Source organism: Hyla sarda, chromosome 2 (genome assembly GCF_029499605.1).
Source record: "Hyla sarda isolate aHylSar1 chromosome 2, aHylSar1.hap1, whole genome shotgun sequence".
Lineage (NCBI taxonomy): Eukaryota > Metazoa > Chordata > Amphibia > Anura > Hylidae > Hyla > Hyla sarda.
This window is the reverse complement of record NC_079190.1, coordinates 339,175,270-339,193,477: the sequence shown is the minus strand read 5'-3', so window position 1 is coordinate 339,193,477 and position 18,208 is coordinate 339,175,270. Positions and strand designations below refer to the sequence as shown.

Genomic DNA, 18,208 nt, shown 5'->3' with positions numbered 1-18,208 from the left:
CCTTAAAATCAGAGCAATGCAGGATTCAAGTGTTTCCTCGGATGGTATAGCGAACAAAAAGAAACATATGACTAATATACAATATTCAGGCCTTAGATAATAATTTAACAGAACTACTAGCCCTCATACAGAAACATTCTCTGGAATATGTATTCCACGCTAGATACAGTGGGCATTGGTCCTCTTATTAGTAAATATTTGGATATAACTTTACTGTTTTTACTTTCTTCAAGACCATCATTTTAGTTAGGTTAATAGGATCGCGCTACAGGAAAAAAAAACAGCTGGAGAAATCAAACAAATACAAGGGAAACAAAAATAAAACAAACTGTAGAAAACAGGTGTAAAATAAAATACATACAACTCAGATGCAGCTGCATTAAAAAGGTGCTTATATCTATCTGCATTGGTAAAGTTATCTAAACTCTGCAGGATAAACAGGCAGGTCAGTTTCAGAGCAATCTTCTGGACAGTTAGGCTTCTTTGTTCCCACTTATCCCTATGTCATATTATGGACAAATCCATTTACAATACTAGAACCAATGCTCCAACCCCACCCACAAACAAAAAAAATAAAATAAAAAAAATCGGTAAATTTAAGCTAATTCTGTACTAGACGGCTTCCCTTGACACAAGGTAAACTTATTAAAAGTACTGTAATTTTTCCAGTCTTAGTCTGAAACCCTTCTTTAGAAGGAAGACAGTAATTATTCGCAGTCTCTTGAGTTATCTTGGAAAAAAATATAATATATATTAATATCCGCTGTCAATTCAAATAAAAACTCCTTGAGCTCTTTTCTGGTTACAATGAACCTTATACACAACACAAGGCATTGTAGAGAGCAGTCACCATACAGGTGACACATGCTATTGCTGAACTACTCAATGTTGTTTAGTTAGCCATTTGGCTAGCAGAACCAAGCTTGAACCAGCACATCTTCTCCTGACTGAGGTCTAGATCTCTAAGCCGAATGGTGACTTCTCCAAGAAGGATATTTTCCCAAAATCCTTCTTCACTGAGTACAGTTAGCCAGATCTCACGTTGTTGAAGGTCTCCTTTAGGAATCTTATCATATACCAACTGTAAAATAAAATAAATACTTTCTAGGTTAATAACGGAAGATTTGGGGATCACCTATACATTATGGCAATGATCTACTGAGAAATTTAGTAGGCTAAAAGAAAGTGTTTTCATTTCTATTAAATACATTGTGGATGATGACTCTGGGCAATATTCTGATTAATGGTCAGCTTGTCTACAGATGAACTCCAAACTGTCTTGTGTCATTATACTTGATACTGAAGGCATAACTTGTTTGGGCTCCAATGCAAAATATGCAAAATGGTTCCCCAACCACTGTGTCATTCATAGTACTGTTGACCTCTTTCAGACCACTCAGGCACCAGAGTCCACGTGTAACCCCAATTTGATTATGTCGTTTTGAGACATAACACCACAAAATGGTGCCAGCAGACAATCTTGGGACAGGACGCAGTTTCCATAGAACTACAACACTTCCGGGGTGCATGAGTGGAGCAGATATCTCAGTAACCAGGGAAAATAGGCAAATACACTAAATTGAGCACTAGTATAACTTTTTAAACTATATTCTTTACCCAATAAAAAGGTTTTGCCCGAAATCCCACTTTAATGCAATGTAGAAGGATTAACTAGATTCTAGACAACTCTGGCTTTGCATCACCATATGGGTAGGGAAAAAACAGGCAGAAAAAAACAACAGACACAAGGGTGCCCGACAGTCAACTTGGACTAGAGAATGATCAAGCCTAACTTTAGCCTTATTCCAATCTTATCTTCAGTGAAACAGAGCAGAGAATAGGCTTGTAGACACATCTATGCAAACACTTACCATTTCATTATAGGTTGGGTTGCATGTTTTCTTTGCCACTTTAGTTTTCCTCTTTGTTGTCTTTTGTGGATCCGGTAACAGGTAAATCTTCACATATGGATTTGGCTCATTGTTATCCTGAAGGGGCTGCTCAAAGAAATTAGAGAAAAATAACCAGGTATTGACTTCTGAATAAACATTTTGTAATTATTCATATATATATATATATATATATATATATATATATATATATATATATATATATATATATAAAATCATGTGTGATAAAGCAGGAAACTAAGGAGATAAATCATTCTTATATTATCCAAATGTAAAAGACAAGTCCAAGTTTTGATTGGTCGGGTCTGGGTGCTCATACCCCCACCACTCGCTAGAACAAGCCGAGAGAAAAGCTTATTCACGCGCTTCTCTCACCATCTGTCTCCCTGCTGCAGAAAACAAGCTCATAGGGGGAGATTTATTAAAACCTGTCCAGAGGAAAAGTTGCTGAGTTGCCCATAGCAACCAATCAGATCTCTTCTTTTATTTTTGCAAAGGCCTCTGCAAAATGAAAGAAGCGAGCTGATTGGTTGCAATGGGCAACTCAGCAACTTTTCCTCTGGACAAGGTTTTGATAAATCTCCCCCATTGACTTTCTGTAGAATCCATCTCCTGCAGCAAGGAGAGAAATGTGCTTAGCTTAGCACCTCTCCCTGCTTGTTTTAGCGATCAGTGGGGGTCTCAGCATCCTGACCTCAACCGATCAAAACATTTGACAGGTCTATAAGACATGTAAAAGGTTGTTTAAATGTTCGTGACATCATAAAAAAATAGCTGGTTTGCATATTGCATAATAGCATTTGTTGTAGCAAAAAAAAGGCAAATGTCTGAAAGAACTGTTCAAAAGAAGGCAGAAGAAATATTGGAAAACAGAGACTCATTTTGCCAGTAAAATTAGACTTTTTTCAGACTTAAAATACTGTTTGCGTGCACATAGCCTCAAACAGATTTTTTTTTACAAATATAAATGTTAACCCAGTACAGATCTAATGCTGCTCACAGCTAAGAGTTTGTAACAACTATATCCAGTCAAGGTATCATCATTGAGCCAACATAGCAGCAGCATACATCTCTTTTCTGGCATGGCAGTTTGCCGCAATGTATGACTGCAGGTAAAACTGATATGTCTTGAGGCTGATATGTCTTGAGGCCAGCAATCACATATTAATATGAGTTGGAGAAAGGAAAGGGTTGAATCACTCTTAACCTAGTAACAATACAATGCTTAAAGGGGTACTCAGTCCATAGACATCTTATTCCCTATCCAAGGATAGGGGATAAGATGTCTGATCGCAGGGGTCCCGCTGCTGGGGACCCCACGATCTCTCCTGCAGCCTAAGTTTGCTCCATGGCTGATGACAGGGGCCAGCAGTTCGTGATGTCATGGCTCCGCCCCTCGTGACATCACGCCCCGCCCCTTAATGCCAGTCTATGGGAGGGGCGTGGCAAGTCACGAGTTAGGCGCGGGGCCATGATGTCACGAACCTCCAGTCCCTGTATCGTCAGCCATCAGCCACGGAGCAAACGTAGCTCTGGAAAGCTGATGACTAAGGGGGCTGCAGGAGAGATCGCGGGGGTCTGCGCGGGACCACTGTGATCAGACATCTTATCCCCTATCCTTGGATAGGGGATAAGATGTCGACAGGCAGAGTACCCCTTTAAATGGCCACTATCACCAAAACTATATTTTTAAACACAATAGAGCCATAGAAAATAAGTATCTCTCTAATACTATTTGCTCCTATAAAAGTGGCAACTAGAGGTCCTCATAAAATGTCCCCCACCTGTTACTATGATCTTTCCGAGGTTAGCAACATCAGCGTCAGAATACAGGAAGTGAGGGGGAGGCTTTACAAGCCTGTGTGCGCTCCCTGTGTGAGGCTCTCCAACACACAGAGAGCAGAGGAGAGCAGGCAGTGTGGTAGCTTCTGTGATTGGCTGAGAGGAGGCCACACCCCCCTCCCACCTTCCCAGCTCTCAGCAGCATTGCATCAAGAAGGAGAGTGATTCAGTGCAGAATTCCATCCATAGCGTAGAGGAGAAGAAGGTGCAAGTGTGACAGCATGTTCACCCTCATACAGCAACATGTACACCAGTAGTAAGGAGATGGGGAGGAGGTTTGTTGCAGTGTGCCAGCCCAGTAGTAAGGAGATGGCATGAGAAAGGGGCGTTACTGTGTGTTATCAGTGTGTCACCCCTGTAGTAATGAGATTACATGGGGAGGAGGTTTGTTACAGTGTGTCCCCTCAATCCCAGTAGTAATGAGATTACATATGGAGGGGGTTTGTTACAGTGTGTCACCCCAGTATTAAGGAGATTACATGAGGCGGAGGTTTGTTACAGTGTGTCACCCCAGTAGTAATATGATTACATGGGGACGGAGTTCGTTACAGTGTGTCCCCCCAGCCCCAGTAGTAATAAGATTACATGGGGAGGGAGTTTGTTACAGTGTGTCCCCCCAATCCCAGTAGTAATGAGATTACATGAGGTGGGGGTTTATTACAGTGTGTCACCCCAGTAGTAATGAGATTATATGAGGAGGGGGTTTGTTACAGTGTGTTACCCCAGTATTAAGGAGATTGCATGGGGAGGGAGTTTGTTACAGTGTATCACCCCAGTATTAAGGAGATTTCATGAGGAGGAGGTTTGTTACAGTGTGTCACCCCAGTAGTAATATGATTACATTGGGAGGGAGTTTGTTACAGTGTGTCCCCCCCATTCCCAGTAGTAATGAGATTACATGAGGAGGGGGTTTGTTACAGTGTGTCACCCCTGTAGTAATGAGATTATATGAGGAGGGGGTTTGTTACCGTGTGTTACCCCAGTATTAAGGAGATTACATGGGGAGGGAGTTTCATTACTACTGGGACTGGGGGGCACACTTTAACAAACTCCCTCCCCATGTAATCTCATTACTACTGGGACTGGGGAGACACACTAACAGATTACATGAGGAGGGGGGTTTGTTACAGTGTGTCACCACAGTAGTAATGAGATTATATGAGGAGGGGGTTTGTTACAGTGTGTTACCCCAGTGTTAAGGAGATTACATGAGGAGGGGGTTTGTTACAGTGTATCCCCCCCAGTCCCAGTAGTAATGAGATTATATGAGGAGGGGGTTTGATACATTGTGTTACCCCAGTATTAAGGAGATTACATGAGGAGGGGGTTTGTTACAGTATCATCCCAGTAGTAAGCATGGGCAAGCTGGATAACATACATGTTGACAGCCATATTGCTTGTCATTTAGCTTTACTGCATAGTAGAGGCCTGCATTGGGATTGGAATTCCGCAGGACCCAACTTAAATGTGCAGGCGGTCAGAAGGCAGCTGTGGGCGGTCAGGCACAAATCCCGCAATATCCTGCACCACCATGGCAGCCCCAATATAAGTCCAACTCAGTGACTGTCTCACAGTGCTCCTCCCAGTCCTGTCTCCTCCCCCTGCGGCCACCACACCGACATTTTGTGGCTTGCTCAGCCTGCCCTGGAGAATAGTCTATTCTGTACTCCTGCCGGCCTGGTAGGTCAGAGCTGCCACCAATGTTACTCACAATTCACACACACAGTGCGCTGTGCTGCGGCCCCGGCTGGGTATGTAAGTGACTGCATCCCTCAGTGATTCTCCCAGCAGGGCCTCTGTCTGCACTGCTATTCACATGGGGGGGGTAAGTGAACCGCAGAGCATTGCACCCTAGCATCTTCTACAACCCTAGGGTGCAATGCTCTGCAATCTGCACATACCCACCATGTGTATAGCAGTGTGTCTAGTGTATATTCCTATACAGGTGGGGGTATGTGCAGAGCATTGCATCGGTCAGTGACCCAGGGCCTCTGCGTCTGCACAGTCACTGCTATTCACATCTGTACATACACTAGGGTGCAATGCTCTGCACATATCCCCCATATATAGCAGTGTGTGTACTACACACACTGTTATACATAAGGAGTATGTGCAGAGCATTGCACCATAGAATCTGTACATTCTTATGTTAGCGGAAGGGATTGGACCAAAAATAATTGGGAGCGGGCTGGAACAGGACCGAAAACCAATCCCACACAGGGCTCTACTACATAGTGTATAAGGAGAACAGCAGGCAAACTCCAGTAATCCTTCTTCCTCTCTTTGTAACAAGTGCAGTATAAAACCAGAGGGGAAAGGGTTACAGAGCAGAGTGCAGTGATTGGCTGACAGCTCAGTGACACACAGTGAGGGCAAAAGAGGGACACACCCCCTGCCTGTGAGAAGATGGAAATTCAGTGTGATCTGATATAACCTGATTTTAAAAGAAATACAGAAGCTAGACACATAAAAGTTATATGCACATGGTCAGGCTGAGGTACTGAGTAACATATGACTTTTTTTTCTGTGATATGATAGGTACGCTTTAACCTTTTTTTTTTTTTATGTGCATTCTCTGTATCACCAGCACTGTTGTTGCATTGGGCTTTTTGTTATTGTTCTTTCTTATACAGGTGCTCTGTTTCATTCCCCTGATACTGGTCATTTGAAACTTGATAATACAATCAAAATGTTGCAACACAGGTTCACACATTCTGCCTCACCGGTATTGGCCGTACCCCAGTGAGTTGCCTTTTCTTAACGCTATATGATGTCATCACAGTGCAATCCTCATAGCAAAGTAGCTGATGTAATTTACCTGGCTGTGCAACTAAAAAGCAACAGCAGTATAATCACAGGGGACTATATATGCATGACGCATCCTATTCATCTGCCCTATTTTTATATAACAAATGGAGGCTGAAACCACAGATATGCTGCATAATAGTGGAAGAAATGGTTACAATGATAGTATAGTTATATTAAAAGGTTTCTAGGCAATTCACACTATGTCATTATCTTAAAGAGTACTTGTCGCTTTTTTTCTTTTGCATTAACACCTTTTTCTCAGGAACTTTGTGATTTACCATTTGTACAATACTACCGTATATACTCGAGTATAAGCCGACCCGAATATAAGCCGAGACCCCTAATTTCACCCAAAAAACCCAGGAAAAGTTATTGACTCGGCTATAAGCCTAGGGTGGGAAATACATCATCCCCCCTGTCATCATCCAGACCCCCGTCATCATCCAGACCCCTGTCATCATCATCACCGCCTGTCAATCCCTTCAGTCATCGACTGTCCGGGCATGCTGGGAGTTGCAGTTTTGAAACCTCTGGAGGTCCGCAGGTTGAAGACCACTGCGGCCTTTGTCATCATCCTGACCCCCGTCATCTTCCCCCCCCCCTTTCATCATCACCGCCTGGGAGGATGCGAAAGAATGTCCCTGTGCATCGTCAACAAGGCAATGTCACTAGTCCGGGGCAGGCCCGGAGAAGAGGCCTCCCCGGTGAAGATTGAAAGCCCGTAACGACTAACCCTCCCCCCTCCGGACGGTCCCTGCAGCAGAGACGGCCCAGACCAGCTCACCCTTCCCACCGAGGGGAGGTGAGTAGAAAACTAAAGGGGGGGTCTGGATGATGACGAAGGCCGCAGTGGTCTTCAACCTACGGACCTCCAGAGGTTTCAAAACTACAACTCCCAGCATGCCCGGACAGCCAATGGCTGTCCGGGCATGCTGGGAGTTGTAGTTTTGCAACATCTGGAGGTCCGCAGGTTGAAGACCACTGAGAAGGGATTGACAGGCGGAGTGTTCACTCGAGTATAAGCCGAGGGGGGCGTTTTCAGCACAAAAAATCGTGCTGAAAAACTGTTTATACTCAAGTATATACGGTAAGTATATAACCCTTTGCTTTTTACCATAGCAGGGTTTGTATTTTAGACTTTAAAACATATCTAGATGCCCCGCGCCCCCCGGAATATTATACAAGGCACTAGAATCAGATAACACCTATCCTTGGCATTTCCTGTCTGCGTAAGAGTAGAAGCTGACAAGTGCTGCTTTTACACAAAATGCCCAATTTTTATGTATTCCCAATTACAGAAGCCATTTTATAGGTAAAGTCTCAGCAGTTACTAGTAGAACCACATTCACCTCTCTGTAGCCCTTGAAGTTTAGACTAGTTAGTATATCTGTGACCTGATTAGTGACACCTATTCTGTGATACAGTTGTATTGTTAATATGTATCACTAATAATGCTGTAAAAATGTATAAAAGAAAAAAGGTCATGATATTCCAACTCATGGTTTGCTACCCATGCAATGATCTATATATATATATATATATATATATATATATATATGTGATCAATTATGAATAATGTGTATATTTACCAGACTACGGATATGCATCACCATAATGAACAGCTGGTCGTTTTTATAAGATATCGAAAGTTTGACTTCCCCTCCAACTTTACCCACTGGAACAGCCCATGTTGCATCTGAAAACACAAAGATTAAAAGATTTATTTATTAAATAGCTTTCAAATATTTTTATCCCAATAAGCAACATTACACCTTTCCAGTAAACTAATAACAGGCCTAGCCCCCGGTGTAAATCCGCGCAGACTGCACTACCGGCAACTGTGACCGTTCCAATGGGCTGGCAATTTATTCTCCATCTGTCATTCACTATTGGCCATTTAATCTAAGAGGTTCAACAGCCAGAATCAGTTTCTCTGATCTGGGGCATCTGCAGTGATCACACAGGTGCAGCTCCCAAGACCATGACATTCAATTACCTGCATGTGTGTAAATTCAGTACTATGGTGTTGGTGTAACAATGAGGGGATACAAGTAAAATCAGCCTTGTAGAAAAGCATTTTACCTGATGGTCTCTGTGTTACCGCATTGCCCACATTCTTTTCATCACGAGGTAGAGAGTGAAAAAAGGTATAAACCAGGTCACACTGTAGAAGAAAGACAAAGTTGGTTGTGAACACAAAAGCCATAAAACTATTAAATTAATAAAAGCCACATTTAAAACAATCACTTCAGGGCAGTGTTATGTGGATTGCGGCTTAAGTTGATACATTTACTCTTTACATCAACCACTTTTCCAGATACAATCCCTAAAGGTTGAAAGTGATGCAAGCTGCAGACTGAAAACATACTGTGTAACTCTCATAATATAATGTTTACTGTGGAAATAGTTGTGATTTGCAATATTGGTTAGTCAAAACAGGTAAGACAGCATACTGGATAAAAGTCCTTCATCACAAGTGCTGAAGTCCCTACTGATCTGCCATAAAAACAAATGTAAAAAAAATTCTCATTGCTGATGTGCAAAGAAAGTGCCAACTGCAAATAAAGCAGCTCTGTGGCCAATGGTAAATCTGGTTCTTGGTTAGAAAGACTATAAGGAAAGCCCAACCAGTACAGACAAGTGTTCAAAGTAACTTGTTCAAACATCCTATAAACCTTTACTTAAATTTCTTGTGTAGAAGTAATGTACTTCTCATGGGAGTTCAATATCATGGTAAATGCCTCAAAGACTAAACAGTTAAAGCTGGGTTCAGACCAGCATTGTTTCTGCCATTGTCCTCCATTGGAGAAGAACAATGGGAAAATTGACACTGGTACATCTGTATCATACCTGACACCAATGGCAACTAACAGACCCCCACTAACTTTAATAGGGTCCATCGGGTTTCTGGCATTTCATTGCAGCATGCTGCACTAATTTGTGGATAGAACCTGGGACAGGGGCACCCAATGAAGCCTCCAGTGCGGGTTTGCACCCAGCCTTAACTTGTTTTTAAGACACCACAACAATGGAGCACTTTACAAAACATTTCAAGATATAAAAAGAGCTATTTCAAGAAAAAAAGTAGATGATCTTGCACACATTAAAATTAATCCTTATTTTACAAACTTTAAAACAATACATCACACCAATGTTACAAACAGTCACGACCCCTGGACGCATTTTAAGGGTGTGTGCTCTAAACACGTCCAGGGGTCGTGAGTGTTTGTGGCACCAATGTGTATGTATTATTTTTAACCTCTAGAGGGCCAATGATGTAAATGTACTTCATCGTGCCCTGGGACTTAATGCACATAAATGTATGTCATAGTCTATGAAATACATTTCTGTCATGAACATAAAGTGAGCACAGGAGCTGCCTCACTGCTAATAGTGGACATCAAAGATCATGCTGATGGCCACCATTATCCCTTTAGATTCCGTGATCAATACAGATTGTGGCAACTAATGTAGTTGTGGTTCTTGTATACATTCATGAGAACACTAGCAGCATGATTGTGGGGGGGTCCCCTCACCAACTTCATGCCTCTCTTCAGGGATCCCCCTGTACAGTTTGCCTTCTGGCAGGCTGTACAAGTAAATCTCCAATATTAATGACCAGTGCTATGCTAATGTATAGCACTAAACAATAATAGAAATCAATAGATTTAAAAAATATATATTTTTTACAATGTTTAAAAAATATATATAAATAAGCCCCTCCCACAATAAAATAAAATTACCCCTTTTTCCCCATTTTACAAAAAATGTATTTCCAAAAAATGTATAAACACATCTGGTATCATGGAATTTCTAAACTATTAAAATATAATGTTAGAGATCCCATATGGTGAACGGTGTAAATATTTAAAACAAAAAAAAAGTCCAAAGTTGCTGATTTTTGGAATAAAATGGAATAAAAAGTGATCAAAAAGTAACACATATGCAAAAGTGGTACTGATAAAAACTACAGATAATTTAGCAAAAATGAGCCCTCATATGTATACAGATAAGTAAAGATGGGTATCATTCAAATCTTATTGATCCACATAATAAAGAGAACATGTCAATTTAATTGTAAAGTGAACTGCAAAAAAACGAAACCCCCCAAAAGTAGAAAACATGGCTTTAATCCCCCCCCCACAAATATTTATTTTTCGTTGTGCCATACAATTTATGATAAAATGAAAGGAGCCATTTCAAAGTACAATTGGTTGTGCAAAAAACAAACCCTCATATGGCTCTGTGAATAGAAAAATAAAAGATTTATGCCTCATAAAAGGCATGCAGGAAAAAAAAAAATATTTGAACTTGGTTGTGTCCTCAAGGCCCAAATGGGCTGTGTTTAATTGAGCGCTGGATCATCTTTTTTGATGTGTCTTGCACATGGCCAGTGTGTATCGATGCGCTTGCTCTAATGGTAGGTGAGCTGAAATCTCTTTCTACATATAAAGAGCAACTACAGAGACATTGCTTTAATCCAGCATTAGTAGGATCTGATAGTTGCCACATTATTTAAAGAGGTACTCCACCGCTAGACATCTAATCCAAAGGATAGGGGATATGATGTCTGACCACAGACATGCATGGAGGGGGCGTGGCGTGATGTGACAACTACCACTGCTGCCAGAATCCAGCGTTTGTTTAGAATGCCGGTGCCTTGCGGAGATCATGGGGTCCTGGCGGCGGGACCCCCGCAAATACTATAGCTAAAGACAATTATCTGTCCCAAATGGTGCAGGGCCCGACCAGAGGGGGCACCCTACTGCAGTGTTTCCCAACCCAGTCCTCAAGGCACACCAACATTCCGGGTTTTTTCAGTTACTCCATTGGAATAGAACAGGGAAAAATTAAAATCCTGGACTGTTGGTGTGCCTTGAGGACTGTGTTGGGAAACACTGCCCTACTGGACTTAATATTTACCAACAGACCTGACAGAGTAACTAATGTCCAAGTAGAAGAATACCTAGGAAATAGTGATCATAATATAATACATTATAGCTTGTTCTTCAATAAGGGAATCTCTCGAGGGGCCACAAAAACAATTAACTTTAGGAAGGCAAAGTTCGATCAACTCAGAGAAGCCCTTAACAATATAAAATGGGATAATGTCCCATTTCTTAAATTCTCATTGTAAGATGTATATACCTTATAGGAATAAAAGGGTCAGAAATAAAAGAAAACCAATATGGATGAACAAAAATGTTAAGGGGGCAATAAATGACAAAAATAAAGCATTTAAACAACTAAAACAGGATGGCAGTGAAGAAGCATTAAAAAGCAAAAACAGAAAAATGAAAATAAACTGATAAAAACCCGCAAAAATTGAGACAGAAAGACTCATTGCCAAAGAGTAAAACTAATCCCAAAATGTTCTTTATATATATATATATATATATATATATATATATATATATATATATATATATAAAAATAGCAAAAAGATCAAAAATGAAAGTGTGGGCCCTTTATAATTTCTTCCTCATCATTTTTTAAACGGGGATCAGGAAAATGCAAATATATTAAACAAATTCTTCTCCACTGTATTCACCGAGGAAAATGAAATGCCAGGTGAAATACAGCAAGATAAGGTAAACTCCCCAATACAGGTCACCTGTCTAACCCAGGAAAAAGTACAGTGCCGCCTACAAAAAATCAAAATAGACAAATCGCCAGGTCCAGATGGCATTCTGCCCCGTGTTCTAAAGAAATTAAGTAATGTAATAGACAGACCCCTATTTTTAATATTCAGGGACTATATAGTAACAGGGACTGTTCCCCAGGACTGGCGCATGGCAAATGTGGTACCAATATTTAAAAAGGGATCAAAAGGTGACCCCGGGAATTATAGACCTGTTAGTTTAACCTCTGTTGTATGTAAATTATTTGAGGGTTTTCTAAAAGGATGCTATTTTGGAGTATCTTGATAAAAATAAATGCATGGCACCATATCAGCATGGCTTTATAAGAGATCGGTCCTGTCAAACTAACCTGATCAGCTTTTATGAGGAGGTGAGCTCCAGACCGGACCAGGGCAATCGCTGGATGTTGTATATATGGATTTTTCCAATGCATTTGATACGGTGCCACGTAAAAGGTTGGTGCATAAAATGAGAAAGATGAGGCTGGGGGAGAATGTGTGCAAGTGGGTAAGTAACTGGCTCAGTGATAGGAAACAGAGGGTGGTTATTAATGGTACTTATTCTGATTGGGTGACTGTTACTAGTGGGGTACCACAGGGGTCAGTCTTGGGTCCTGTCCTATTTAATATATTTATTAATGACCTTGTAGAGGAGTTGAATAGTAAAGTAACAATCTTTGCAGATGATACTAAACTCTGTAAAGCAGTAAACACAATAGAGGACAGTGCACTGTTACAAATGGATCTGGATAGGTTGGAAGTTTGGGCTGGGAAGTGGCAGATGAGGTTCAACACTGATAAATGTAAGGTAATGCATATGGGGAAGAAAAAGCCTGATATGAGAAGTCAATTTCAGAAAACCTGATCTTACCTCAGCCACTTGAGGAGGGGCATGGATCAAGTGCCAAATATATGCATTCAAGTCATCTTTACGGCGCTCTGCTGCTGCCTCTCCACGCGAACGACCAATAACAAAGCGACTTGGGAAACTGAGAACAAGAAGGAAAACCAGTTAAGGGTGCGTTCACACGGCCGTTTGCCCCCATTTTTTTATCCCTGTTTCAGCTTCGTTTTTGCAGATTATAAACGTATTAAAAACGGTTTAAAAAAAATCCCATTCATGTCAATGGGATTTTTTTTACAATCCGTTTACATCTGTGTGCACCCCTTTGCACTCATTTCCGTTTTTTTCATGGAAGAAAAAAACGGCACATGCAGTATTTTTTCTTCCGTGAAAAAAAACGGAAGAAAACACGGAGATCAGAATTTAAACATTGAAGTCTATGGCAAATGGATGAACCTTTAATGTCATCCGTTTGCACCCGGATTTAAAATATCAGTAATTACATCTGAGCATGCTCAGAAGAGGTGCCATCAGCAGACTCCTACAGTGTTGTGGGACTACTACTACTCTCATCATGGAAACAAGTCTGTTCCATGATGGGAGTAGTAATTCCCCAGCTGCGGGAGTCTGCCGGTGGCTGGGGGGGGACTACAATAGGGTTTGTACTACAACCCCCATCATGGATCAGACTCTGTTCCATGATGGGGGTTGTAGTACAAGGGCTGAGGGATTGATCGCACCGGGTCTCACTTCTGAGACCCGATCCGATCAGAAGTTATTAAGCAGGGGAATGGGCGGCATGGTCTGCAACCCTGCGATCGCCGATGTATTTTACTTTCATTTTTAAATTCCCCGCGGGGAGCTCTGAATGGCCCGTACCGAGGAGCTCCCTGCAGGGATTTTTAAAATGGACAATGTATATTAAAAGCGCTGAGGGGGGGGGCAAGATATATAGCGCTATATATCTAGCCCCCCAGCGCATTTATAAAGATACCCCCGCCAGCGCAAAAATATATACCCTCGCGGTATATATATATATATATATATATATATATATATATATATATATATATATATGTGTGTGTGTGACCCCCCGCCAGCGCATTTATAATGTAACCCCCGCCTGCGCCTTTATAATTATATACCCCCCGCCAGCGCAATTATCAATATATATGCCCCGCCAGCGCATTTTTGTGACCCCCCCCCCCCCCCGCTGGCGCATATGTCATTACTGCAGCGCATTGTATGAATAGCATTTTACTCGCAGAGCATCACACCAGCCGCTTCCGGCGCGATGCTGCTGATAGAATACTATTCATACATCGCGCTGCAGCCTGCAGGGGCATATAATATAGAAGTGCTGTGGGTGCCAGATATATAGTATTATCTGCCCCCACAGCACTTCTATATAATATGCCCCTGCAGGCTGCAGCGCGATGTATGAATAGTATTCTATCAGCAGCATCGCGCCGGCAGCGGCTGGTGCGATGCTCTGCCAGTAAAATACTATTAATACAATTCGCTGCAGTAATGACATATGCGCCAGCGGGGGGGGGGGGGGGTCACATAAATTGTGCTGGCGGGGGGGTATATATAGATAATTGCGTCGGCGGGGGGTATATAATTATAAAGGCGCAGGCGGGGGTTACATTATAAATGCGCTGGCGGGGGGTTACACACATATATATATATATATATATATATACATACTGCGGGGGTATATATTTTTGCGCTGGTGGGGGTTATATCTTTATAAATGCACTGGGGGGCTAGATATACAGCACTATATATCTTGCCCCCTACAGTGTTTTTAATATACATTGTCCATTTTAAAAATCCCTGCAGGGAGCCCTGATTGGCTCCTCGGTACAGGCGATTCAGAGCTCCCCGCAGGGAATTTAGAAATGAAAGTAAAATACATCAATGATTGTAGGGTTGCGGTCATGCCGCCCGCTCCCCTGCTTAATAACTTCTGATCGGATCGGGTCTCAGAAGTGAGACCCGGTGCGATCAATCCCTCAGCCCCTGTACTACTACCCCCATCATGGAGCAGAGTCTGTTCCATGATGGGGTAGTAGTACAAGCACTAATGTAGCCTCCCCAGTTGCCGGCAGATTCCTGCAGCCAGGAACTACTACTAACACCATGGAAACAAATCTGTTCCATGATGGGAGTAGTACTAGTCCTGGCTGCAGGAGTCTGTAGGTGGCTGATTACGGATTAAAAATGTTTTTTTAAACGGAACGGGGGCAAATGGCCGTGTGAACGCACCCTAAGAAGACAGAATACAGAAAGTTAACATTAGGAAAGGACTTTATAATAATGACCATAAATAAATAAAAAAATATTTTTTATATTTATACAGATATATACATATAGTGATAACAAATTAGGCAACATATTACAATACAGGGTGCTTGTACAGACAAAATCAGACATTGCAGAGGAACAGACTTGTTAGTAATTCAAACCACAGTAGTGGCGACCAATGATTGGCTGAGCAGTCAGGTCCTGCTATGGCACGTTGTCTCTAAAGCAGAAAAGGGAGACGCACAATGGAGATCAGAAGAAGCCACAACTAATGTTGTAGGAGGGGGGTGGGTTTGGTAAATAAAATTTTATTTTAAGCTAACCCTCTGCAATGTATAAAAAATTTTAAATCCAAGAATACCCCTCTAAATTGACTTTTATTTTAATTAGTGCTCGGCGGTATACCAGTTCATACCGAATACCAAAATTTTTTTCCTGCACGATATGAATTTTTCCCATACCGCAATACTGGGGGGCCCCTCCCCCCCCCCTTCAGTGAATGAATTATCAGCCGCAGCGGCTGTCCCAACATCGGGGAACTAATCATATGTGACACGCGGGCGCTGTTCTGCTTCTCTCCTCCCCCCCCCAAAGAATTCTCAGCGCTGCACTGTCCCCCACATCATATGAACTAATCATATGTCACCGGCGAGCGCTGCTTCTCTCCAGCCCCCCCCCACCACAAATAATTATCAGCCGCTGCGCTGTACTGTACTATCCAGTGCCCGGGCTGCAAAAATAAACAAAATAAACTTTAACTCACCTTCTGACGTTCCCATTACCGGCCTCCCGGTCCTTCCGCTGCGGTTCTGGGGATGGGAATGTCACAGAGCCGTCAGCCTATCACCGGCCGCAACAATGTCCCGCCTCGGCCAGTGATAGGCTGAGCCCACTGTCATCTAAGGAGCCGGGACATCGCTGTGGCCGGTGATCGGCTGACTGTTCTGTGACGTTTCCATCCCCAGGACCGCAGCGGAGGGACCATGAGGCCAATAACGTAACGGGGAACGTCGGAAGGGGAGTTAAAGTTTATTTAATTTATTTTTGCAGCCCGGGCACAGGATAGTACAGTACAGCGCAGCGGCTAATAATTATTTGGGGGGAGAGAAGCAGCGCTCGTGGGTGAGATTAGTTCCCCGGTGTGGGGGACAGCACAGCGCTGGGCTGATAAGGCGGGAGTGGGCGGAGAAGCAGCCCCCACGGGTCACATGATTGGGGGGGGGGGGGGGGGAGTACTGTTAAATACCGTGGAACCGCCATAACTTACAAAAATACCTTGATACACATTTTTGGTCATACCGCCCAGCTCTCATCTTAATCACTTTTTCCCTTTTTTTTTTTTTTTTAGAACGTAAAAAAATATTTTTTCTAATTTTCAATTTTCAGCCTTGCAGTTTTAATTCTGACCACTAAGTTAAATAATAAACTGTCACTTCCTGTTCTGTACAGATCATTTGCCAGCAGTGTTCAATAGCTAAGTGGAAAAAAAATTTGAGTGACCCATACCCTTTAAATAGGAGTTGTGACCTTTCCTACTGTCTGTTTAGTAAATAATTGCATTTTCTATGAAATAATTCTGGAGCATCTTCTCGTATAGATCTGTGTTGTGTTATTTTCACTGGTAATGTATAACGGAACAGTCAACTGGTGCCCTGTCCCTACACTGTATGGCACAGTCGGCTTTATTTGGAGACTATTATGTTATGTTAGAACAGCAATATTAGATTGTTGAAGCCATGCTTCTGTGTAAGCCAGCAGGTTTAAAAGAAATAGGTCATAAAATACATAAAGTTTGTAGCACACTGATAGTTACAGAGCACTCAGTTCCATCCTCGCCTTTCAAGAGCCATCATTTTTATTTTTAGGTCAACATAACCATATGAGCAGAGGCCTCGTTTTTGGCTTGAAAAGTTCTATATTTTTTATGTGATCTATCATATAATGTACTGAAAAACATTTAAAACATTTTTTGTGGGGTAGAATAATAAATTAAACAGAAATTGTTATAAAAAAAAAGGTGTTATATTACACATATATCTTAGTGCTAGCAGTGTGCTGCTGTCATTCTTTTGTTTGTACTTGTAGTTCAGCTGCAGCAGCTTGCACCTGTGTACTTGATAAGTATAATAGTTGTGTAGGATGTGCTGACCATCTTTTGGCTTTTTATGTTACATATGTGGAGGGAGTGGCTTACTCTATCTTCGTGCACTCCACCCATTCCACCAGGTGTTTTTTATGTAGGGAATATCTGGATCTTACATGCTCTAAAATTGTAGGCTGAGTGCTAGCCCAAGAGAGGCATATCTATAGCATAGGGTCCATCCCAACTGAGGTTGCCTTATCGTGGTGGGATGGTACACAATATTTGGCCAAATGGTAAGCTAAGAACCTTTATTTTTCTCTCTAGCAGTGCTGCATTGAAAAAAGTGTTATATTACATATAGCTTAGCGCTAACAGTGTGCTGCTGTAATTCTTTTGTTAGATCCATAAAGGTGACCGTGAATTATTTTTTTTGCTTACTTTCTGTTTCTTTATTAATGTTATAACATTTTTAAATGTCAATAAGATATTACTTTCACTAGGGCTGATTGTACAGGTGTTCCCCAGTCCTCAATCACATCACTGAGAAACTTGGAGACTAGAGAGTGGACTTCCCTTTGATCACGCAACAGTCACTCTTGACCATGGTGATCAAAGTGTTAAAGAGCCAAAATCAGAGGAGAATTGAAGACAGCCATGCTGTTGTGACATCGCAAGTGTGTTTCTGTCAGGTAAGTGCTTCAACATCTCAACTATCAGGTAAGTTGCTGTGACACCAGAGATGTGTTTCATTTAGAACTGTTGCAATGACT

General features: G+C 41.9%; 1 protein-coding gene across 4 annotated transcripts in view; it reads right to left on the bottom strand.

Annotated features, from left to right (window-relative positions):
• Nucleotides 1-482: 482 nt before the first annotated feature.
• Nucleotides 483-18,208, bottom strand: part of PIK3C2B (phosphatidylinositol-4-phosphate 3-kinase catalytic subunit type 2 beta) — a 129,884-nt gene continuing 112,158 nt past the window's right edge. For all 4 annotated transcript variants that reach the window (XM_056558098.1, XM_056558096.1, XM_056558097.1 and 1 more), the window contains exons 29-33: nt 13,073-13,190; nt 8,643-8,724; nt 8,150-8,256; nt 1,872-1,997; nt 483-1,081 (exon numbers count right to left, since the gene is read on the bottom strand). In XM_056558098.1, the coding sequence (XP_056414073.1) occupies nt 893-1,081; nt 1,872-1,997; nt 8,150-8,256; nt 8,643-8,724; nt 13,073-13,190 (622 nt within the window). In that variant the 3' untranslated portion in view covers nt 483-892. The remainder of the gene's footprint in view (nt 1,082-1,871; nt 1,998-8,149; nt 8,257-8,642; nt 8,725-13,072; nt 13,191-18,208) is intronic.